We start from the raw sequence: 19,069 nt of genomic DNA on the forward strand, positions 1-19,069 counted from the left end.
TTAGAGGTTTATGGTCAGTGTAGATAGATGTCATTCGTCGATAAGAAATTAAGTGGATCTAGCATTTATGTGCTTCGACATTACTATAGTACATAAAGGTTCCGCTTTTCCTTTCGAGAGCTGAGAAGCTCTATTTTTTTGTTTTTAGTAAAATATGCTTAAGCATTATCACCAAAATTAAAGTTCACAGATAAATGTGAAGTTAAAGAATTCTTCGGCACAATTTTGAAAAAAAATAGCTGATTTTGGTTGCTATTTTTTACGATTTCTAAGATTTTGTGGCAACAAAGATACTGTGAAAATTGGGAGGGTTCCCCTTATTTACGCATATTTTTTATGTCATAATTCTATTTTGCATAATCTGTTTTCGCATAATAGTATTTGTGCCGAAACTGTTTTCGCATAATTATATTACGCAGAATTTTTTTACGCATAACCAATGTAAGCCAAATGGGCTTTACGCATAATTTGCGAATTCCGAATATTATTTAGGCTGAAAATGACACGCATAAATTAGTTACGCAGAAAGCTACTTAGTTACTAAAGTTTTTTTATTACCTAAGCTTACTAACCTAATCCAATCTACTTCTCTGGAAACTAGTAGCTAGTGAGTGGTAGTATTTTATAACGCTTCGCGGGGCTTCTTTGTTTTTAATGCGGTGGGCTTTTTCAAAGCGCATCGCGCATTCAGGTCGGACAAAACTTTGACCGTGGATCAAACTTTTTACACGCAAGATAGATAAACTCTTAAGGTCTATCTCGATATAAGGTCTGTGCCCGTACCTCTTTTACTGATGGCTGTTCGTTCCGTTACAAATACAAATTCTAACCTAACCTAATAGGTAACCTATTTTTCTAGTCATAATTATATTGTTTTACCATTTACCGTTTTTATATTTACCATTACTTACACTAATCAAGAAATACTACTTAATTTATTTTCGGACATAGATTTGGACAGGATTTCGGGCTATGAAAATTCAGCAAAATTAAATTCGGCCATAGTAACATTATGCTAATTCGGGTCAACAATCATTCGGATTCGGCTTATAAAGAATTATGCCGAACTAACCGTTTAAGATTCGGCGAAAATAAATTATGCGAAACCTGTTATGCGTAATAAGCTTCGAACATTAAAAAATATGCAAGGGACAGACTGTAACTCTTAACCGTTTGGCTGTACCAACCTGTGTGACGGACGAACAGATGAACGGGCGGACGGACCGTGAGTGACAGCAATACGGTTCTGTTTGTCACTCTTTTGTAAGAAACCCTAAAAGGGTTGAATTGATTTTAAAACAATTTATAAGTACTACCTAGGTAGGTTATCAGTTAACTTAATGAGGTCCTTTTATCAAATAAACAACTTCCTTCTGTCCTTTATGTAGGAATGTATAACGACCAGTGATCAGATAATAGTATGCATATTTACCTAAAGTTTGTTTTAGCTATAAAAGTATGGAAGTAACGTGGCTTCTTAATATAATTTATTTGAAGAAAAAATCCCGGGATCCCGATATTACGCAACTAATCGGATGCATAAATATTTATTTAATTTGTGTTAATATTTAATTCCTGATGCAATATGTGTGTAGTGGGTGTAGGGTACAAGAGTAGGGGCGGGTGTGTTTGGAAAAAAAAACAAATGAAGTTGATAAATCTACTTTATTAAATTATGTTTCCATATGTATTTATGTATACAGTTACTACCATTTTAATCACTATCTATCACTATGCAAATTTTTTCGATAGCAAGGTGCATTCCATATTATTCAACACCTGAACTTTAGGTAAATATGCATCCAATTATCCGATCACTGATAATGACCATTATTAACAATTTCATAACAATTAATTTAGAGATTTCTCAGTACCTATTTCATTTCTAAACGTCAATTAATAAATCTATCAGCTAGGTGGTATTTTGTTCGCGGCATTGAAATCAATGCTTTACATCTCCGCACCTGCCAACTGTGCAGCTGGCTCAGATAAAAACAACTCAATCGCTTAGAAAAGACTGGGCAATCGTAGAAGCAATTTGTCCGAAAAACAGATTCGAAATCTAATAAAAATCGTTTCTATGTGTATCACAATGTGTATGAACTGGGGGGCTACTACGAAATTCGAAAATGAAGTTCATATCGTACTGTCCCTCTCACTCTCGTATTAAATAATATAAGCGTCAGCGGGACGGCAAGATACGAAGTTCGAATTTTGCACTTCGTAGTAGGGCCTGTTGTATCTCGCTAGCTGTTTACCATGATTTTATATTGCCGTACAATTATTTTATCAAGAACTTTAATTTATTAAGTACGTTGAATTTATCTTAATTATCGCGTAAAATATAGTTATCCATCCTTGTTATTCAAACTAACTACACGAAAAAAATAATGTAACTCAGTGAATTGTTTATTAATGAAGTGCTAACAAACAGACAAAAAGATCCTTTGCATTTATGATATTATTATTATGAACAAGCAGATATTAAATGTTAAACGCTTGATTATAGTCAACCTTACCTATGCCTTTGTACTCTTTTTGTTTTGTTGTTTTCTTTTGTGTTATTTTTGTGCTTCAAGTACAATAAAGTATTTACATACATAGATACAGACAATATTATAAATGCGAGAAAGTTTGTAAGTCTGTTTGTTTCTTTGTTTGTTACCTGTTCACGTCTAGACTGTAGAACTAATTGAGATGAAATTCGGTATGCAGATAGTGTGAGTCCCGGGGAAGGATATAGGATAGTTTTTATCCCGAAAAATTGCATAGTGCATGATAAATGATTATACGCGGACGGAGTCGCGGACAACAGCTACTATTAAATAAACAAAGCTAAACGCTTATTTAATCAACTACTCGATGGCACAGAAAGTAAAGTAATGATAAAAATTGTCACGCAACCACGATCTCAATTAACTGTAAGTGGTGTCTCTTGAGACACCCATACTTGTCCGTTTGAAAGTCTGCAACACAAGCACGGAATCCTCAATAGGCCTTCCCGAGTCTTACCGCACAATGCTTCGGTCTCACGGGATGTCCATAGTAAAGATAAAATAAGACCAACGCACATGTGTGTGTGCCGTTCACACTAAATTGCGTCAATCCCCAACTACGCTCGTTATTCCCCCTTCATGCCGTCGGTCGCTCCCTACGTGTGTGTGTAAGCGCTATATTTAATTGTCTTTCTGTGTGGTCGTGCCGTATTGCCGCCATGTGTGAGTTACCAATGAAGTCTATCCAATACGTCAGTTGCGCTCAAACTGTCGGCTTGTTTCAGTTGTTGGTAAAACTTGAAAAACAAACCAAACTTGACTTGAAATTTCGAAACATTTCACAAGGGCCGAAGTTTTACTCGCATACAAAAACCGTTATTCACGATGGACCTAAAAACCTTGAAAACTTACCAAACAAAAGCGCTAATTACAACCTAATAATTATTAGTATGCTAATGATGCACACGTTGCCCGCTATAATCACAGCTTGCTGATCATAGTCATATTCGACGCTCTGCTCTGATAAGACGTTCCTGTAAATTGTATAGTGTACAGTTTGAGAAGCGTGTGCTGTAGCTAATATTAAAATGTGTATTCCCGCTGCCCCAGTCGCGCCCAGGGCTTTCGCGGGACGCTTGTACTCTGTACTTCCTCGCAATGACGCCAACTACTTGGGACTACTCTAAAACTAAGTTCGACCCAGGCACGCCGAAGTTACTCGATACTTGTGTTTGTGTGAGATAAAAGTTTGGACTCTGTGAAATTTTAGTTTTGGTGCTAGTGCTTCAGACAGTTTGTGACAGTTGTGATTTAAGACTGTGGTCACGTGCTGACCTATCACTGGACGTTTATTTCAAAATGGGTGTGACGGATGGGTACGACTGGGATGACTCCTACAATGGATATTATTCAGTGAGTCACTATAAAATATTCATTACTTTCTTAAGTACATTTCTTAAAAAGATTACTGTGCTATAGATAAAAAAGATTGAGTTACAACTTCCTTTACCATTCATAATAAGTAGTTATCGATAGAGTAAATCGTCCATTTTGTAATAATCTAATTCGCGAAGTATCCTCTCCAATGGATATTTCAATAAAACTAGAAATAACAAAGAAAACTCTGCAATATCACTCTTATTTTTATTACTGCACTTTATCACATTACCTATTTCATTAGTTGCACCATTATCAGCGCCACTGCCAACATAATTAATTTTGTTTGTTTACTTTTATTTATTTACATATCCACCCTAATCTTTACGTCGTTAACTACACCATTATTAAATTACCCTTCTTTAACTTAACAAATTGTCATTATTAGGTAGCCAGTAATAGTAGGCACCAATTAAATTGACTGCAATAGCAACATGGTAGTTACTAGTACATAGATGAGTCGTTGTTTGGTTTGTGACCTCATTTGTAGCAGGAAAAGGAATTAAATTGATGATAACACGCTCGCCAGCCGCCATGTTGTTTGTCATGTCCTGCAACTGAACGCTCTGCATTGAACCCAAGCTGATTTATGTCGTCAGTCGATTGAGAAATAGTATAGTACTTAAAATATAAGAAAGCTCATTTACAACCAAAAGTATCAGACTCCTTATTTATCATTTGCCACATTCCAACATAAGGTCGAGTCTCTAAATTTTTATCATGTGGTTGGCATCCAATGATATCATCGAATAGCATAACCAGAACTGTACTTTTTATAAAACTCATTTCAAATTCAAAATTCAAGTTGAAAATTGTTTATTGCATGTTACATTACAGGCGTTAGGATGAAAATTTACAAACTAGGTATATATATATATATGTGACGCACTGATAGGGCACGGCAATACAAGTAAACATATTTTAATGGGCGTAGACCAGAAGTATGTCAACATTAAAAAACGCATAAAGATGTTGTCATGATCAACTCTAATCTAATCACTAAAGTTAATGTTTCTGTTACCTCATTTTATTAATCAAGTAATATGGCCCAAATTGATAAATTGGAAAATACTCGTAGTAGACACGGTTGTTAACTAGAAGTTACAGCTTGTGAACTATTTTAGACGGCAGTTGCATCCGCATCCAAAATTACTTGTGCAGTGTAAATGTTTATGTTCTAGCGAACGCCGTATGTGTCGAAATCTTCTTAGAATCTTTTCGAGAACATTCTTGCTCCCTAACGTGTTATTTAGAATGATCATACTTAGAATTGAGAACCACATGGCACGCAACATATGAATTTATAGTCAAAACATAGATTCTTGGAAACCATGGGTTAATATCGTAGTTTTTTTCTGTAAGGGTTTTACTTACTGGAATGTCGTTTAAAAATGACAAATATCACTATTTTCCTGTGTTTTCTTATTTAAAATATTTCGGAGCAACCTTTTAGGTACTCCTGCCATCATTTAGGTACTTGATTTTAGTCTTAATCTCATCCATTCAGGGCGAAGAGTCCGTCGGTTCCATCAACACGATGTCAATCTGCAAGTCAGAACTGCTGTTTTCGCCAGTCAAGGAAGCTCACGGAGTACACTTCAGCGTGGACAGCCTTGACTGCGAGCTGCCGGCGGAGCAAGACCTGATCCTCACCTGCCAGGCAAACAAGGACAACTACACCATCGCTTTTGAGGGCAGCCTCACCATTTACTCTGAGGACAGTGAGTGTGCTGAACTGGCCGTCAATCAAAAACATGGTAAGATTTTTAAAAAGGTTTACCTCACCCTTTATCTATAATCCAACTCCTCATGGTGCAGCTTATTTAATTGGCTTTTCTGTATAGCAGGAAACTGTTTCAATGCAAGTGCCCTATGTATTACGTTCTGCACGTATCAATTGTAGTACATGAGGATAAATATTTGTTTTAAAGCACGCAAAATACACTTACATATTGTGGAGAACTTTGGGGTATTACCTTATGTTTTACGCCTTACTTTATATTACTGTTTAGACTTTTACTTTAGCCTGAAAGTTACGTTACATGTTTAAAATTAAAATTGCACACAATCGTAAACTTAATTAAATAAATAAACAAATATCATGGGACAATTGACATCAATTGACCTAGTCCCAAACTAAGCAAATCTTGTACTATGGGGACTAGGCAAGAGATAAATATATGTATATACATAAAAACATACTTAATTAACGTGTGTATGTATTTAATTATATACATATATGTTGGCGGCCGATCGTGAAATCCGCTAGATCACGAAATTCCTAGGCATATCATGAAATGGCGCCATTTCATGATATGCCTAAAAGTTGGCCAGGCATATCACGATGTGCCTGAGAAACAATACGGCAGATCGATTAGAGCAACGCATTTGTCGATATTCCTAGCTTTTTTTTAGCTTTTTCTTTTTAGACGACCGGATGGTCTAGTGGTTAGAGAACCTGACTACGAAGCTTGAGGTCCCGGGTTCGATTCCCGTGTCGGGGCAGATATTTGTATGAAAAATACGAATGTTTGTTCTCGGGTCTTGGGTGTTTAATATGTATTAAGTATGTATCTATCTATATAATTATATTTATCCGTTGCTTAGTACCCATAACACAAGCTTTGCTAGCTTACTTTGGGACTAGGTCAATTGGTGTGAATTGTCCGTGATATTTTATTTATTTATTTATACCGGGCACATCGTGATATGCCGAAAAAAAGAAAAAATTAGGTACAACGAGCAAAGCGAGGAGTGGTTAGTATGAATTGTGACTACAACGACGAGCCGAGCGAGCGAAGCGAGCGTAGTGAGCGTGCCGCGGCAGCAGCCGGCGAAGTGCCAGAACCGATATGGCGGCGTTTCATGATATGCCTAGGAGTTTCATGATCTGCTTAAACGTCACTAGGCAAATCGTTAAACAATGAATTTTTAACGATATGGAGGATCTCCCTTAGCCAATTCATGAAATGGCGCCATTTCATGATATGCCTAGGAATTTCGTGATCTGGCGGATTTTACGATCGGCCGCCGACATATATATTAAACGTCGAAGACCCAAATATATCTGCCTCGACCGGGGATCGAGCCCAGTACCTCAAGCTTCATAGTCAGTAATGCCCTTTACAATTTTCATGAATGGCTGTTTTTATCACCTTATCACATTTTCATAAAAGTGTTAACTTGTACGATCTGGAATTGCTCAACATTGCCCGGAATTTCGGATAGTGATATAATTGTTTACCTTCCTCATGATTATGTCTAATAATGATTCATAGTGTCTAAGTATTCGTGATAACTCAGCCGCTGGTCTTATTTTATTTTCAGACAAATCGGATAAGCAAGAAGATAATGCAACGATAGATGAAAGAACGCGCAGGAATTTAGAATTATTAGAAAGATGTAAGAAATTAACAAATAAGCTAACAACGTCTATGGCTAGGAGCGATTTAGGATTAACTACTTGGAGTAAGCTTAAGAAACAGACCAATCAATCACCATTAAGGAGGTAATTATTATTAATGTAAGAATAACATATGCATATGAAGAAAAACACATATGAAATCATATTTAATTTTTTCATTCTTACAGGCATCCTTCTGGAAACAATAATGAAGACTCACGTGAAACGACTGATACAACCAGTGATATGAACAACTCAGTAATAAAAAGCCAAAGTTTGCCAAATCTTTACAGAAGAAAATTAATGAGTAGTTCTATCAACTCTGCAGCGCTCAGTAACTCAACGGTACGCAAAGCACCTAAATTATTTTTCATCACACTTGCTCGTAAACAGTGTCGTAACATGCAGGCTACCTTGGTTGCAACCCCCCAAATAAAACCCTCGACCTTAATGTGCTTGTCATGAAACCCGTGGTCGGTAAATGAGTTTATTGCGCGTACAAATTTTCTTGTCATGAAGCCCAAGGTCGGTAAATGAGTCAATGTGCGTACTGATGGTGCTACGCGCGCTGCTGCAGGACCACATGCACACGCATGTTGCAGCGCATGCTGCGGGAGGGGGAGGGCGGCGCTGCCAAGAGCGCAGCCTAAGGTATCGCCAATATTTGGAACAATTATATTTTTTACCTTTTAGAAATATAAAAATTTACTCGCAAATGTGATGAAAAACATTGTATGTCGCACGGGCGGTACTACAATTACAAACACCGACTCATTAAAGCTCAGTCTTCGACTTCGGGCTTCTAATAGACACTCGTTCGTAATTCCTTATTTACCGCCCTTAAGACACAATTTACTATAAATTACTGATTAATTTGTCTTTATTTAGTATTTATTAATACCCTTTTATATTTTTTTACAGGTTGACTCATTCACCACCAATCAAAGGTTAACAGGAACTCCGACGTGCATGAAAGTCTACGATGTATCGCAACATCGTTCAACGCACGGAAGTCAGCACTCCGAACCAATGAGCACCTCATCAACTGAAAATCCTTCGTCTTCAGACAAAAGCCAGCCAAAACAGGCTTTTAATTTAGTGAAATTGTTTATGAAGCAAAAGAGCATCGATGGAGTTGTTGGGTTGGATCAAGTAGACAGCAGGTCTGAATGCTGGCCTTCCAGCTCTGGTGGAGAAAGTGGAGATTCTATCGGAGAGCAAAAAGATGATTCAAAGACCTCTGTTCGCTCTCAGATGGAATTACCCAATGATGCAGCGGAAGAAGGCTCCGCAGTTTACGACGAGATTCCACCTTCTAATCCTTTCGGCAATAGAGTTTACGATGAAGTATTAATAGAGGAAGAAGAAACCGTAGATGGCACGAAACTGAGTGATAGTGAGTCTAACCTTTATGCGACTGTAAATAAACGCAATTCGAGAAGAACAAATATTAACATAACAAATAGCCCATCGAAGCTAAGAAGTAATAGAAAATCATATTCTTCTCAGTCGTCAAACACGAGTGTCAGCATATCGAGCTGTTCGGAATCAGATGGAACGCAAATAACTAAAATGAACAGAATAATGCAGCGAGAGGCTTTTGACACCAAAACTACTTCTACACACCTCGAAGCGGCCACTACAGATAAAAGCATGCAGACGTCTAGTTTACAGCTGTCAACCGTTTCTCACGATCGAGAACTATTTAAAGTTGTGGAACAATCATTCTTAGAAAAACTTAAAGAAGGAGATTGTGAAAAACCAGTATTTATATTATACCCTAATTATACTCTACCTGATATCAGTTTCCTAAATGGTAGACCAAACATTTATTTGAGTCCTATTAAAGTCAATGTATCACCTAAATCAAGTGATGTTAAGAGGAGTAGAATTAATGTTAAGAGTAAGCGACCATTTTCTTGCAATGATGTTGAGATGCTAAAAAGAAGGGACTGGGGCATATCAAAGATTGGGATTCATTAAACTTCTTGCTCCCAACGGAATGCAAGCAAATGTTATCAGAATTGCCAGAACTGATGCAGAATATTAAAGAAAAAGAATGTAGTCCTAAATGTGGAGACAAATACTGTAACGCTTCTTCGTCGCCTAGGCTTAAGAACAGGCCCATGAGTTGCGACTGTAATAACTTAACGGGACACAACACCACCGTATCATCTAGTTCTAGCACGGCGACCCAGCCGTCGTCAGGCTACCGTGGCTCGTCCACGATGCTAACAGACTCCTCGGCACAGAATAGTCCCGCCCCTGTCGGAAATTTTAATCCCTTATTCGTGTATAGATACGATAGTGCCACGAGTTCAGAAGCTAGCAACAACGATGGCCGACACAATCCCGTTGTTCCAAAGAGATCTCTGTCAATAGCTGAGCAAGCTCGGTACGCTAAGCAGGGAGAGCTTGCCCCTCCCAGACCTCCACTCCCTAAAAGTATTTTGCGAAAATCAATGGACAAAACTCGCAAGACAAGCACGCAAACAAAACGTTATAGTATGTTTGAAATGGACGAACTTTTACATGATCCTGTTGTTTGCATGACAGCTGCGACTGAACATAAAACGAAACGGCGATCACTTCAGGAGCCTTATTATTTACAAAATCAAACCCCTGAATACAGGAAAAATAACGATTTAGCTGCCAAAAGATTATCACAACAATTTCTAGATGCAGCCGAAAAAGATGCTGATTACAATGAATTTTTCCACGATGAAGGTGTCGGTACAGAAAGTAGTCTGGAATCGGGCAAATCTAACGAAATGAAGTATCACCGACCTCATACTCCACCTATGCCTAAACCGAGAACAAAGAAAACGGAATATACTGAATTTCCGCCACCTGGGGCTCTCATTAGCAGTGCTGATTTACAACAACTAGAGGAATTTTTAAAACTTAGTGGTTTTAACTGTCAAAATATGGATGAGTGGGACCAAAATCATGTGCAAAAGGTAAGAAGTCAGGTTACCAAGTTTCTACAAATGAAACGTTCTCAGGAAGAAAATCAAAGGTCCACAGAATCTACTGGTAGTAGCTGCAATAGTAAAAAATCTGTAAGCTTTGCTCAGAAGTCTGAGCCAAAACCCGAAACTCAGCAAACTCAAGTGAAGGCAATGGACGAGCTGAAGGTTGCCAGCCTCTCTACTCCGCCTAATTCACCTAATATTTCTGCTGTGATTTCACAGAGACTATATCAGGTATCATTTTTCTCTTTAATACGTTATTTCTCGACATCATTGCCTATTGATTTCTGTGAGTACCTTTGGTTCTTTTATTTTTCTTTGTCCCTATCAGCAATATGATTTTGATGTACTTTTGTGTTTATGTTCGTTTTGTGGCCATTTACGCTTACGATCATCTCTATTTTGCAGTTTAAATTTTGCTAATTTAATGGGCTGTTTATTCGTTCACTATTCCATTTCATTTACTTTTTACGTTTTTGTTGGATCTGTTTATATCATCACTAACTTTTGTAGGGAAAGAACCTGGCAGAAATACCTATCTGCGAAGAAGCTGAAACCAGCCCTGATGAATTCGGCAGTCCCGTACATCATGACAGCAGAGGGAAATACGACTTGATTGATGTTTCGCAGAAGAGAGGTAGGCTGCATTAACAATTAAAATCTAAAACAATAAAAGTTGCTTTTTGGGTAGGTAGCTGTTTTATAACAAGGATTTACATATTCTTCATTTTGTTTTCAGCTCTGGTCTCTAATGTGACGGACGCTGTTGAGATGTTGATCCAACACTTTTCTTCGGCCACTGACCAAGCGGAACTGGCATTCCTGGGTGACTCTAATAAGTCTCCGGCTTGTGCCAAGATAGCTCTTAACGCTTTGTGTCCAGCTTTATACGCCATATTCAGAGACGGACTAAAGGAAAACATTGAAACTTCTTTCGGAGCTGTAAATAACTCTGTCTGGCAAATGGTCGAGTCTACCGCAAGACAAGGTATTGAAGTTATTTAATAGTTGCTAAAACTGATTATATTCAATTGTGTATTTATTATACTAATTGGTTGCTCTATTCTAGGTCCAATAACGAAATCCTTGAACGAATTGGTATTAAGGATCAACAGCGAAGACGCTGTGACTGAAGGACTTGTTAAGTTCAACGCGTTTATTCTGGGCTTACTAAAGTAAGTAAAAATATGTTTTGTTTAAAAAGTAATGCGAAAATTTATTAGGAAATAATAAACGATATACCTAACTAAAATGTACAATTAAAGTTGAATAACATAACAAAGCGTTAGCAGTTATAATCTTGATCACAAAGTTTAGCTGAATGTTGTGAGAATATTTCTAGGCTTTGTTATCATGAGGCTGTTTTAATTCTATAACATTGGTAGAAATAATTATTTCATGATTAAGCTGATATCTTGTGGATTCAAACTTATGATATTGAAAATTCAACAGCGCACAGTCAGTGGATGCGTGGGTATCCTACGTCCGAACCCGCGAATCGGTGCTGGCAAAGCACTATGACAGCGACGCTCTGGTCTTGGCCGGAGTGGGCGAGCCTCGTTGCCGCGCCCTGCTCGACTCCCTACTCGCATCGCTCGAGCCGCTTCGCCTACTACCCTTCTCATTGGACCTCATGTTCGAGATGCGAGAGCTGCAAAGGAGCTTTAAGAAGATCGAGAGCGACATGCGAGCTGCCAGTCGGGTGAGTTACGATTCCGGACTTTACATCACAGATACACTAGACTTATAGAATTAGACTTTATAATCTGTATAGGTATGATCAACATTATCAGTTATAAAATATTAACTTTGTGAAATGGCTGCAGTTATTCGAATGCACGTTGTAAATGAATGAGGTTGGAAAAAATAACTAATAATGATAAGTTTTGGTGCCTCCAAATTTTCTGCCTTTTTCAAAATAACTGCTAATTTTGTCCTAAACTCCAGAAATTAAGCTGAGAATAATAATGCATAGAAAGTTAGTTGTACCTACTACGTTTCGGCTTAAAAGTGAAGCACATTGTATGCTTGAGCACATTGAGCCATCGCAATGCTTCCTTTTTAGCAGGCGCGCGCTAATCTATTGTTCAAAGCAATCTAAGCATTTTATTTGTACAGTCACGTCTAAAAATATGTATACAAAACAAGGTTGCATAAATATGTAGTTATACATTGTATCAAAAATATTTATCTATTACTGACACCAAAAAATTGTATTCATTAAACTTTTTCAGTATTATGTAATCACAAAATGCTTCAGAAAGTTGCATACTTAAATAAATTCCATTTAAATGTATCCACCTCGTAGGCAAAAATAAGTATACATGAATGGGTTCCATATACATATAACCACACCAATTTGGCAAATATTTGTATACGCCGTTTGATTCATAAATATGTACACACGATTTGATATTTTGATTCGTTTTGAAGAATTACTGTTTTGTCTCTTTCGTAACCTGCATGCGGGCAGGGACATACATACTACGAATCCATACTCCATTAAAATAATATTATATACTGGTGACCCGTTCCGGCACAACACGGTTACGGTATACATAGACACCGTGAATCACACTATTTATTTGTGAAAACCGCATCAAAATCCGTTGCGTAGTTTGAAAGATCTAAGCGTACAGACAAAAAAAGCGACTTTGTTTTATACTATGGAGTGATGAATTGAAAGTAACTCTGTCTGTTCCGGTATCATGTCGAAACCGACTGGTTTCGACTGTCAAGGGGCTGAACAGGGTACTTAGTTTTTATCTCCAAAAGCAACCCTTAAGGTGAGAAAATGGGGGATGAACTGACTGGAGTGAGCTGGATGAAATTTGGTATGGATATATTTAATTTTTTATACACCATCAAGATCACCAAATACTTGGAAACGTCCAGAGTGGTCATTAATATCGACTAAGCCAAAGCGATCAAGTTGTTCGGGTCATCCACTGAGGACAGATCCACTGAAGCATCTATAATTTGCAATCTTTAATCATTGTAATTTTAATTATAGAAGACAGCTTCTGAATGAGGAAGAGGGAAGGGTGGGAGGGAGGCGGGCGTCCGGAACTCTCACTCATCGTACGAAACACAGTAGCAGGACTAGCCAGCTCCTGCTTCACGTCGATATTCTGTGAGAGTGTGGTACTACCCCGGTCGAGCCCGCCCATTCGTACTGCAAACCAAGAACTGGCTACAGTGCGGCTCTACCACTAACAATTAACAATATAATTAAAATAAAAACAAAAAATGCTTAGTGCACCTTTCTGAGAATGACCCTAAACTGAAATACTCAATATTTACAAGTCAATTCAATCTAAGGACTGTCAAGTGCGTCATAGAATAATCGTGAGATAGACGTATGCAGTGACAAGTCCGCACTGTTTTCGTGAATTGTCAAATCAGTTAAATATACAACTTACGATTCTATGCCAGTCAGACAAGGTTTGTTGTTGCAGTCTGGATACATATTTATGAATCAAACGGCGTATACAAATATTTGCCAAATTGGTGTGGTTATATGTACAGTGGTGGCCACGTAATTAAGAACGATTTGAAGTTCCAGATTATTTTTAACTAAATCATGTCATGTGTAGTCGTGGTTCCTTCTTAGAAGTAACTAGTTACGTTATGAAACAGCCACATGAATAGAGCAAACGGGTTTAAGAATAAAGAATAAAATTGCTGTCATTTTTTTACAAATTTTGTGTTTATTTTCTTTAGTAACAAATTCAAATAGTAATGAAGCTGGACAAATAATTAAGAACGATTTATTGAACTGTTCGAAAGTTTTTTTATTTGAAACTTAGATTAACTAAATCACACTAACGTGAAGTTTGTACACAAAAAAAGCAATGTAATACATTTTAACTAAAATTAATAGTTGGTAGCATGTCCACGGCTTTTTATTACTGCCTTACACCGGCGAGGCATTGAATCTATCAATTTTTGACATTTCGCGAAAGAGATAGAGTTCCATTCTTCTAAGAATACGTCATACAGTTCTCTTAAATTGCCACACTGTCGATTTGAAACCTTTTTCTTGACTTCGCACCAAAGATGCTCTATTGGGTTAAGATCGGGGCTGTTGGCTGGCCAATCTAAGACAGAAACTGATTGCGTACATGCAGTATGCTTGGGATCATTGTCGTGCTGGAATGTCCAAATAACCGGAAGCACGCCTTCTGCATATGGTAACATTGTTTCTTCCAGTATGTTTTTGTATTGAAATTGATCCATGTTTACTTCTATCAGCCTAACAGGTCCAACACCAGAAAAACATCCCCAAATTTTTACATTTCCCCCGCCATGCTTTAAAGTCACTTTTGTGTACTTTGGGTCGAATGCTTTATTTGGAGGCCGTCTTACATATCGTTTGCCATCAGAACATACCCTATTTATTTTTGTCTCGTCAGAAAAAAGAACGTTTTTCCACTGTCTGACTGTCCAGTTTTCATATCTTCTTGCAAATGCAAGCCGGGCTTGCCTATGACACCGTTTCAACATAGGCACCTTCCTTGCTATCCTTCCGTGCAACTTTTCTTCTACCAAACGCCTTCGAATAGTGCGTGCCGAGATTGCTGAAGGGTTGTTTTCGCCAAAATATTCTTTTCTCAACTCATTAGACCCTTTAAAAGGATTTTGTTTTGCCAAACGAACGATATTTCGATCATCTCGACGAGATGACTTTCTTTGTTTAGGTACACGCGGAACATTTGAAGTAGTTTGATACGTGGCAAAATGCTTTATGGCGTGGAAAACCATAGTTTTTGAACATTGCAGATGATCGGCTATGTGTTTATACGACCAATTCTTGTCGCGAAGTTTTAGTATTACTTCTCTTGTAGATTTATCACAACTTTTATTTTTCCCCATTGTTTTTATATGAAGCAATCGCCTTTAAGACTATTACGGCACTAAATGGCGCCAAAATTATTCGAATAATGACCTAAAACCACAAAGCGGCGGTCCGTTCTCTATTTAAATTTGAATAAAAAATAAACTATTCAGCGTTCTTAATTATATGACCAGCCAGTAAGTAGTAATACTAGGTTTAGATGTAATGTATAAAGTTTATCTATTTATTTTTTAGCCAATTATATGTATAAATGAATTTACCGCTAGTACGGAAAAGTTTTACGATACCGAGAGAAGTACAAAAATATACATGCAGTTAGTAACACTTGTCAGTTTGAAAAAATCTTCTCTATAAAAAATCGTTCTTAATTATATGACCACAACTGTATATGGAACCCATTCATGTATACTTATTTTTGCCTACGAGGTGGATACATTTAAATGGAATTTATTTAAGTATGCAACTTTCTGAAGCATTTTGTGATTACATAATACTGAAACAGTTTAATGAATACAATTTTTTGGTGTCAGTAATAGATACATATTTATGATGAAAATGTGTGGCTACATATTTTTCAATTTTTTTGTGTATACATACTTTTAGACGTGACTGTACAAAGATATTGTGTATTTTGCGCCAATCAACTATTTTACCAACACTTTGGGCGTCTCCTGCGTTACCAAAATTGTCTCTAGCGTTACCAAAAAATCGTACTTTCAACAAGATATTTCACGGTTTAATAGGTTGAACTTACGTAGGATGGCATGTATTCATGTACACCATCTATTAAATTACAGAAAAAACATGTTTACTTACAAAAATCTGCAATTGTTTGAAAAATGTTGCGGACAGATTAGTGCCGGTAAAAAAGTTGATTGACCCATTTTATAAATATCAGTATGACTACTACTGTCTATCCTATTTCTAACAAACTTGCCACAGGGGCAGACATCGCTTTATTTGCATTTTATTGTTTATTGCATGTGCTTACGACTCGCGTAAATACACTACAGCCCGGGAACCAATAACGTTTGGCATTTTCTTTCGTGCACAGCTTTCATAAAATGCAAATAAGACCCTAACGATCACGTATGTCGACCCGCGAAGGTCGTTCACGTTGATGGCATGATGCATGATGCTAAAGTCTTTGGTGTATTTAACAGCCCACTTCGATTAACACTCCACCACTAACACTGAACCAACGGAACTTGCTGAAACTGGTGCGTTCGATGCATTCGAGTGGACTGTCGAGCGATGAAAACCAGGCCAGTGTCATTATGAGACAAAAAGAGCCCAAAAACAAGGAACCTTCCACCCCGGACTTGCTCAATGATTCGGCTAACGTGAAGACAACCGTTGAAAAGAACAGGCCGCGCTCTTGCGTGAATCCCTCTCCGATCGGATATGATCTATGTCCGAATAATAGCAGGATAGAGTTAGAGAACAACCGTCGTTGGTCCGGGGTGCAATTGGGCTCGAAACTAATGCAGGCTTTCGACAGACTCGTGTTCGACGACAGCGACGATTACACTGACAGTCTAGAGAACAATAAACCATCCGCTAAGCTCACCGGCGCCGACTTGAAGGTAACGGCGGTAGCGGACTTGAATTCATGTGCTTCGATTCGTAGTGCCACGTCTTTTGTTTTATTATTTTTCAGATTACTTTTGTTGTGTTTGTACCGCGCAGGGATGCTTGCAGCTTATTCACATTAATTTGCATTTTTTTATTATATTTGTGTACCTACGATTTTACAGTATTAATTCTTTTGTGTGCGCACTTTTTTGTTTGTGATGTATCTAAACACAGATTAATATTGTTTAAGTATGTGTTTTTTGGGGGTACGGCTATGTCCAGCAGTGGACGTCTTTCGGCTGACATAATGATGTTTTTTTTATCATTTCTAAAATTTACCTTATATGCGTTGTTTGTTCTGGTTTTGTAAGGTTGTGTGGATAAGGTATTGATGTAAATCGTAGTGATTCTTAACTAGTCATATACATATACGTGCATTTCGCACATGTGTTACGAAAAACTCCCGAGGTTCCGGGATCGAATCCGCAATCGTCTGCTTGAGAGTTCATTTGTAAAAATCACTATAAGCTTCTGCGGCCAGTGGAATATAATTTCAAAGAACGAAGACGTTTTATGAGCTATATTATTATTATAAAAGACAAGTTTACTATCTATCGAAATTACCTTTTAACATGAAAACAAACCGCCAAAGTTCTTATAATAGAAATAACCTCCAAAATTGCACGTTTAAAGTTCAACGACTTTTTACGTCAAAATCAGTACTAAATTAAATATAACAACTTGTCATCGGTTCCACCTGGAAACTGCTCCTTCGCGAAGCAGGTGCGGTTCAACGAACCAGACAGCTAAAAATATATCAGCCGCAAAGATAATGAACCCGATACAAATATTTCATAAAATATCAGTAACGCAATAAATGAATGATTTACGTTTACAGCCATCGGGAGATAGATGGAATGCATCTTTGCATTATTTATGGTAATCTTTTGTTTTGTTGCAATTTGGCTTTTTAGTGCTGTCATCAAATAAGCCAAAGATGCAAGTCCGGGTTTTTTTTGCATAAAAATTTATTCTCACCTATCACAACACCAACCTATCTCGTAAAACGCGATCCTCTGCTCTTTACTCCTGATTTGACCATTGTGTAGTTTTGTTGTATTTTGGTTGACAAACAAAACCGCGTGTACCTAGGTATAAATCATTTAGGTACAAATAGATTATTGAAAACATAAAAATATGACCACCTCTCATATATTTTTATTTTTTGATTTAGCTCATCGCATCGCTATTGTATCGTCACTTGCATATCGAGGGTTACACAAATTTTAATGACTTGATAAACCCGATGACGCAAGTGAGCGTAGACGCACTGTCTCGCTTAATTTAGCTGGTTAAATTGTGAATCAGTACGCTCCCACTAATTACGCCGACAGGTGCGTTCGCGTTATTTAAATCCTATTTCATCATTACATAGGTAGTTGTGAATAGCACAAAAATCACATATGTAGGTACGCATACGTCAATAACAAAGATAAATATTTCTTTTACAACAACATCAGATTCAGTAGCAGCTATATAAATATTATAGTAATAAGTTAGAAATTTGAATATACGCGGCAACCGTGGGCTGTTCATAAGTAAAATCTAAACACTTATCATGATATCAGCCACAGATACTGTTTCATTGAGCCTGGCATCTAACTTCCCTAATAAAACCTTAATCAGCCGAAAGCTGTTGATCAAATATAGGCCTTTCAGAAATTAAATGTAGGTTTAAATTTAAATGGTGGATTAAATATTTTGAGATGATAATGCATTAGATCCAGATGTGCGATTTAATGATGCAGTAAGAAGCTGTTGATTAAGTCCCCCTTAGAACGTTATAGTGAACGGCAACCTGCCAACCCGTATTCACCGTCTCTGCTAATCTGCTTGTCTCCATTTGTTAGTAGGTACAGTAGAATCATATCCTCGTGTTTTCCAGCTGGATTGCAGTGGAGAGGAGTGGCGGCCTGGTTCGGCCGGCAGCTGCAACAGCGCCAACACCGGCACTGGCAGCGGCAACTCCGGCGGCAAGTTCCGGCGCTTGCAACTCAAATGGGAGCTGCTCAGCAACGCTGAGAGCCCCAGCTCCCCATCTGGTAAGACTATGAACTTGCTTTGTCGGTCTCTAATTAAATGCTCCTTTCATCTACTCAAAAGTTGACTGGCGACCCTCAATGAGTATGTTCGCGGTTGTTTACAACTTCTGACGTTCTTCCTTTGAACTTCGGTCTTCAGGCATAATATCTGCCTGGAGAGAGATATCTCTATTGTGGCCTCTACTGTTAATAGTAAAAGTAAACTTTATAGGGGTGTTGGCCAACCC

At 37.7% G+C, this 19,069-nt stretch overlaps 1 protein-coding gene across 1 annotated transcript in view; it reads left to right on the top strand.

Annotated features, from left to right (window-relative positions):
* LOC141434037 (uncharacterized) overlaps window positions 1–19,069 on the top strand; it is a 102,984-nt gene that overhangs the window by 75,947 nt on the left and 7,968 nt on the right. The window contains 11 exon segments of the mRNA XM_074096267.1: window positions 5,440–5,689; window positions 7,260–7,440; window positions 7,524–7,680; window positions 8,257–9,271; window positions 9,274–10,541; window positions 10,821–10,944; window positions 11,047–11,295; window positions 11,377–11,482; window positions 11,760–12,009; window positions 16,329–16,751; window positions 18,686–18,842. Coding sequence (XP_073952368.1) covers window positions 5,440–5,689; window positions 7,260–7,440; window positions 7,524–7,680; window positions 8,257–9,271; window positions 9,274–10,541; window positions 10,821–10,944; window positions 11,047–11,295; window positions 11,377–11,482; window positions 11,760–12,009; window positions 16,329–16,751; window positions 18,686–18,842 — 4,180 coding nt within the window.

This window comes from Choristoneura fumiferana, chromosome 13 (assembly GCF_025370935.1).
Source record: "Choristoneura fumiferana chromosome 13, NRCan_CFum_1, whole genome shotgun sequence".
NCBI classification, from domain to species: Eukaryota; Metazoa; Arthropoda; class Insecta; order Lepidoptera; family Tortricidae; genus Choristoneura; species Choristoneura fumiferana.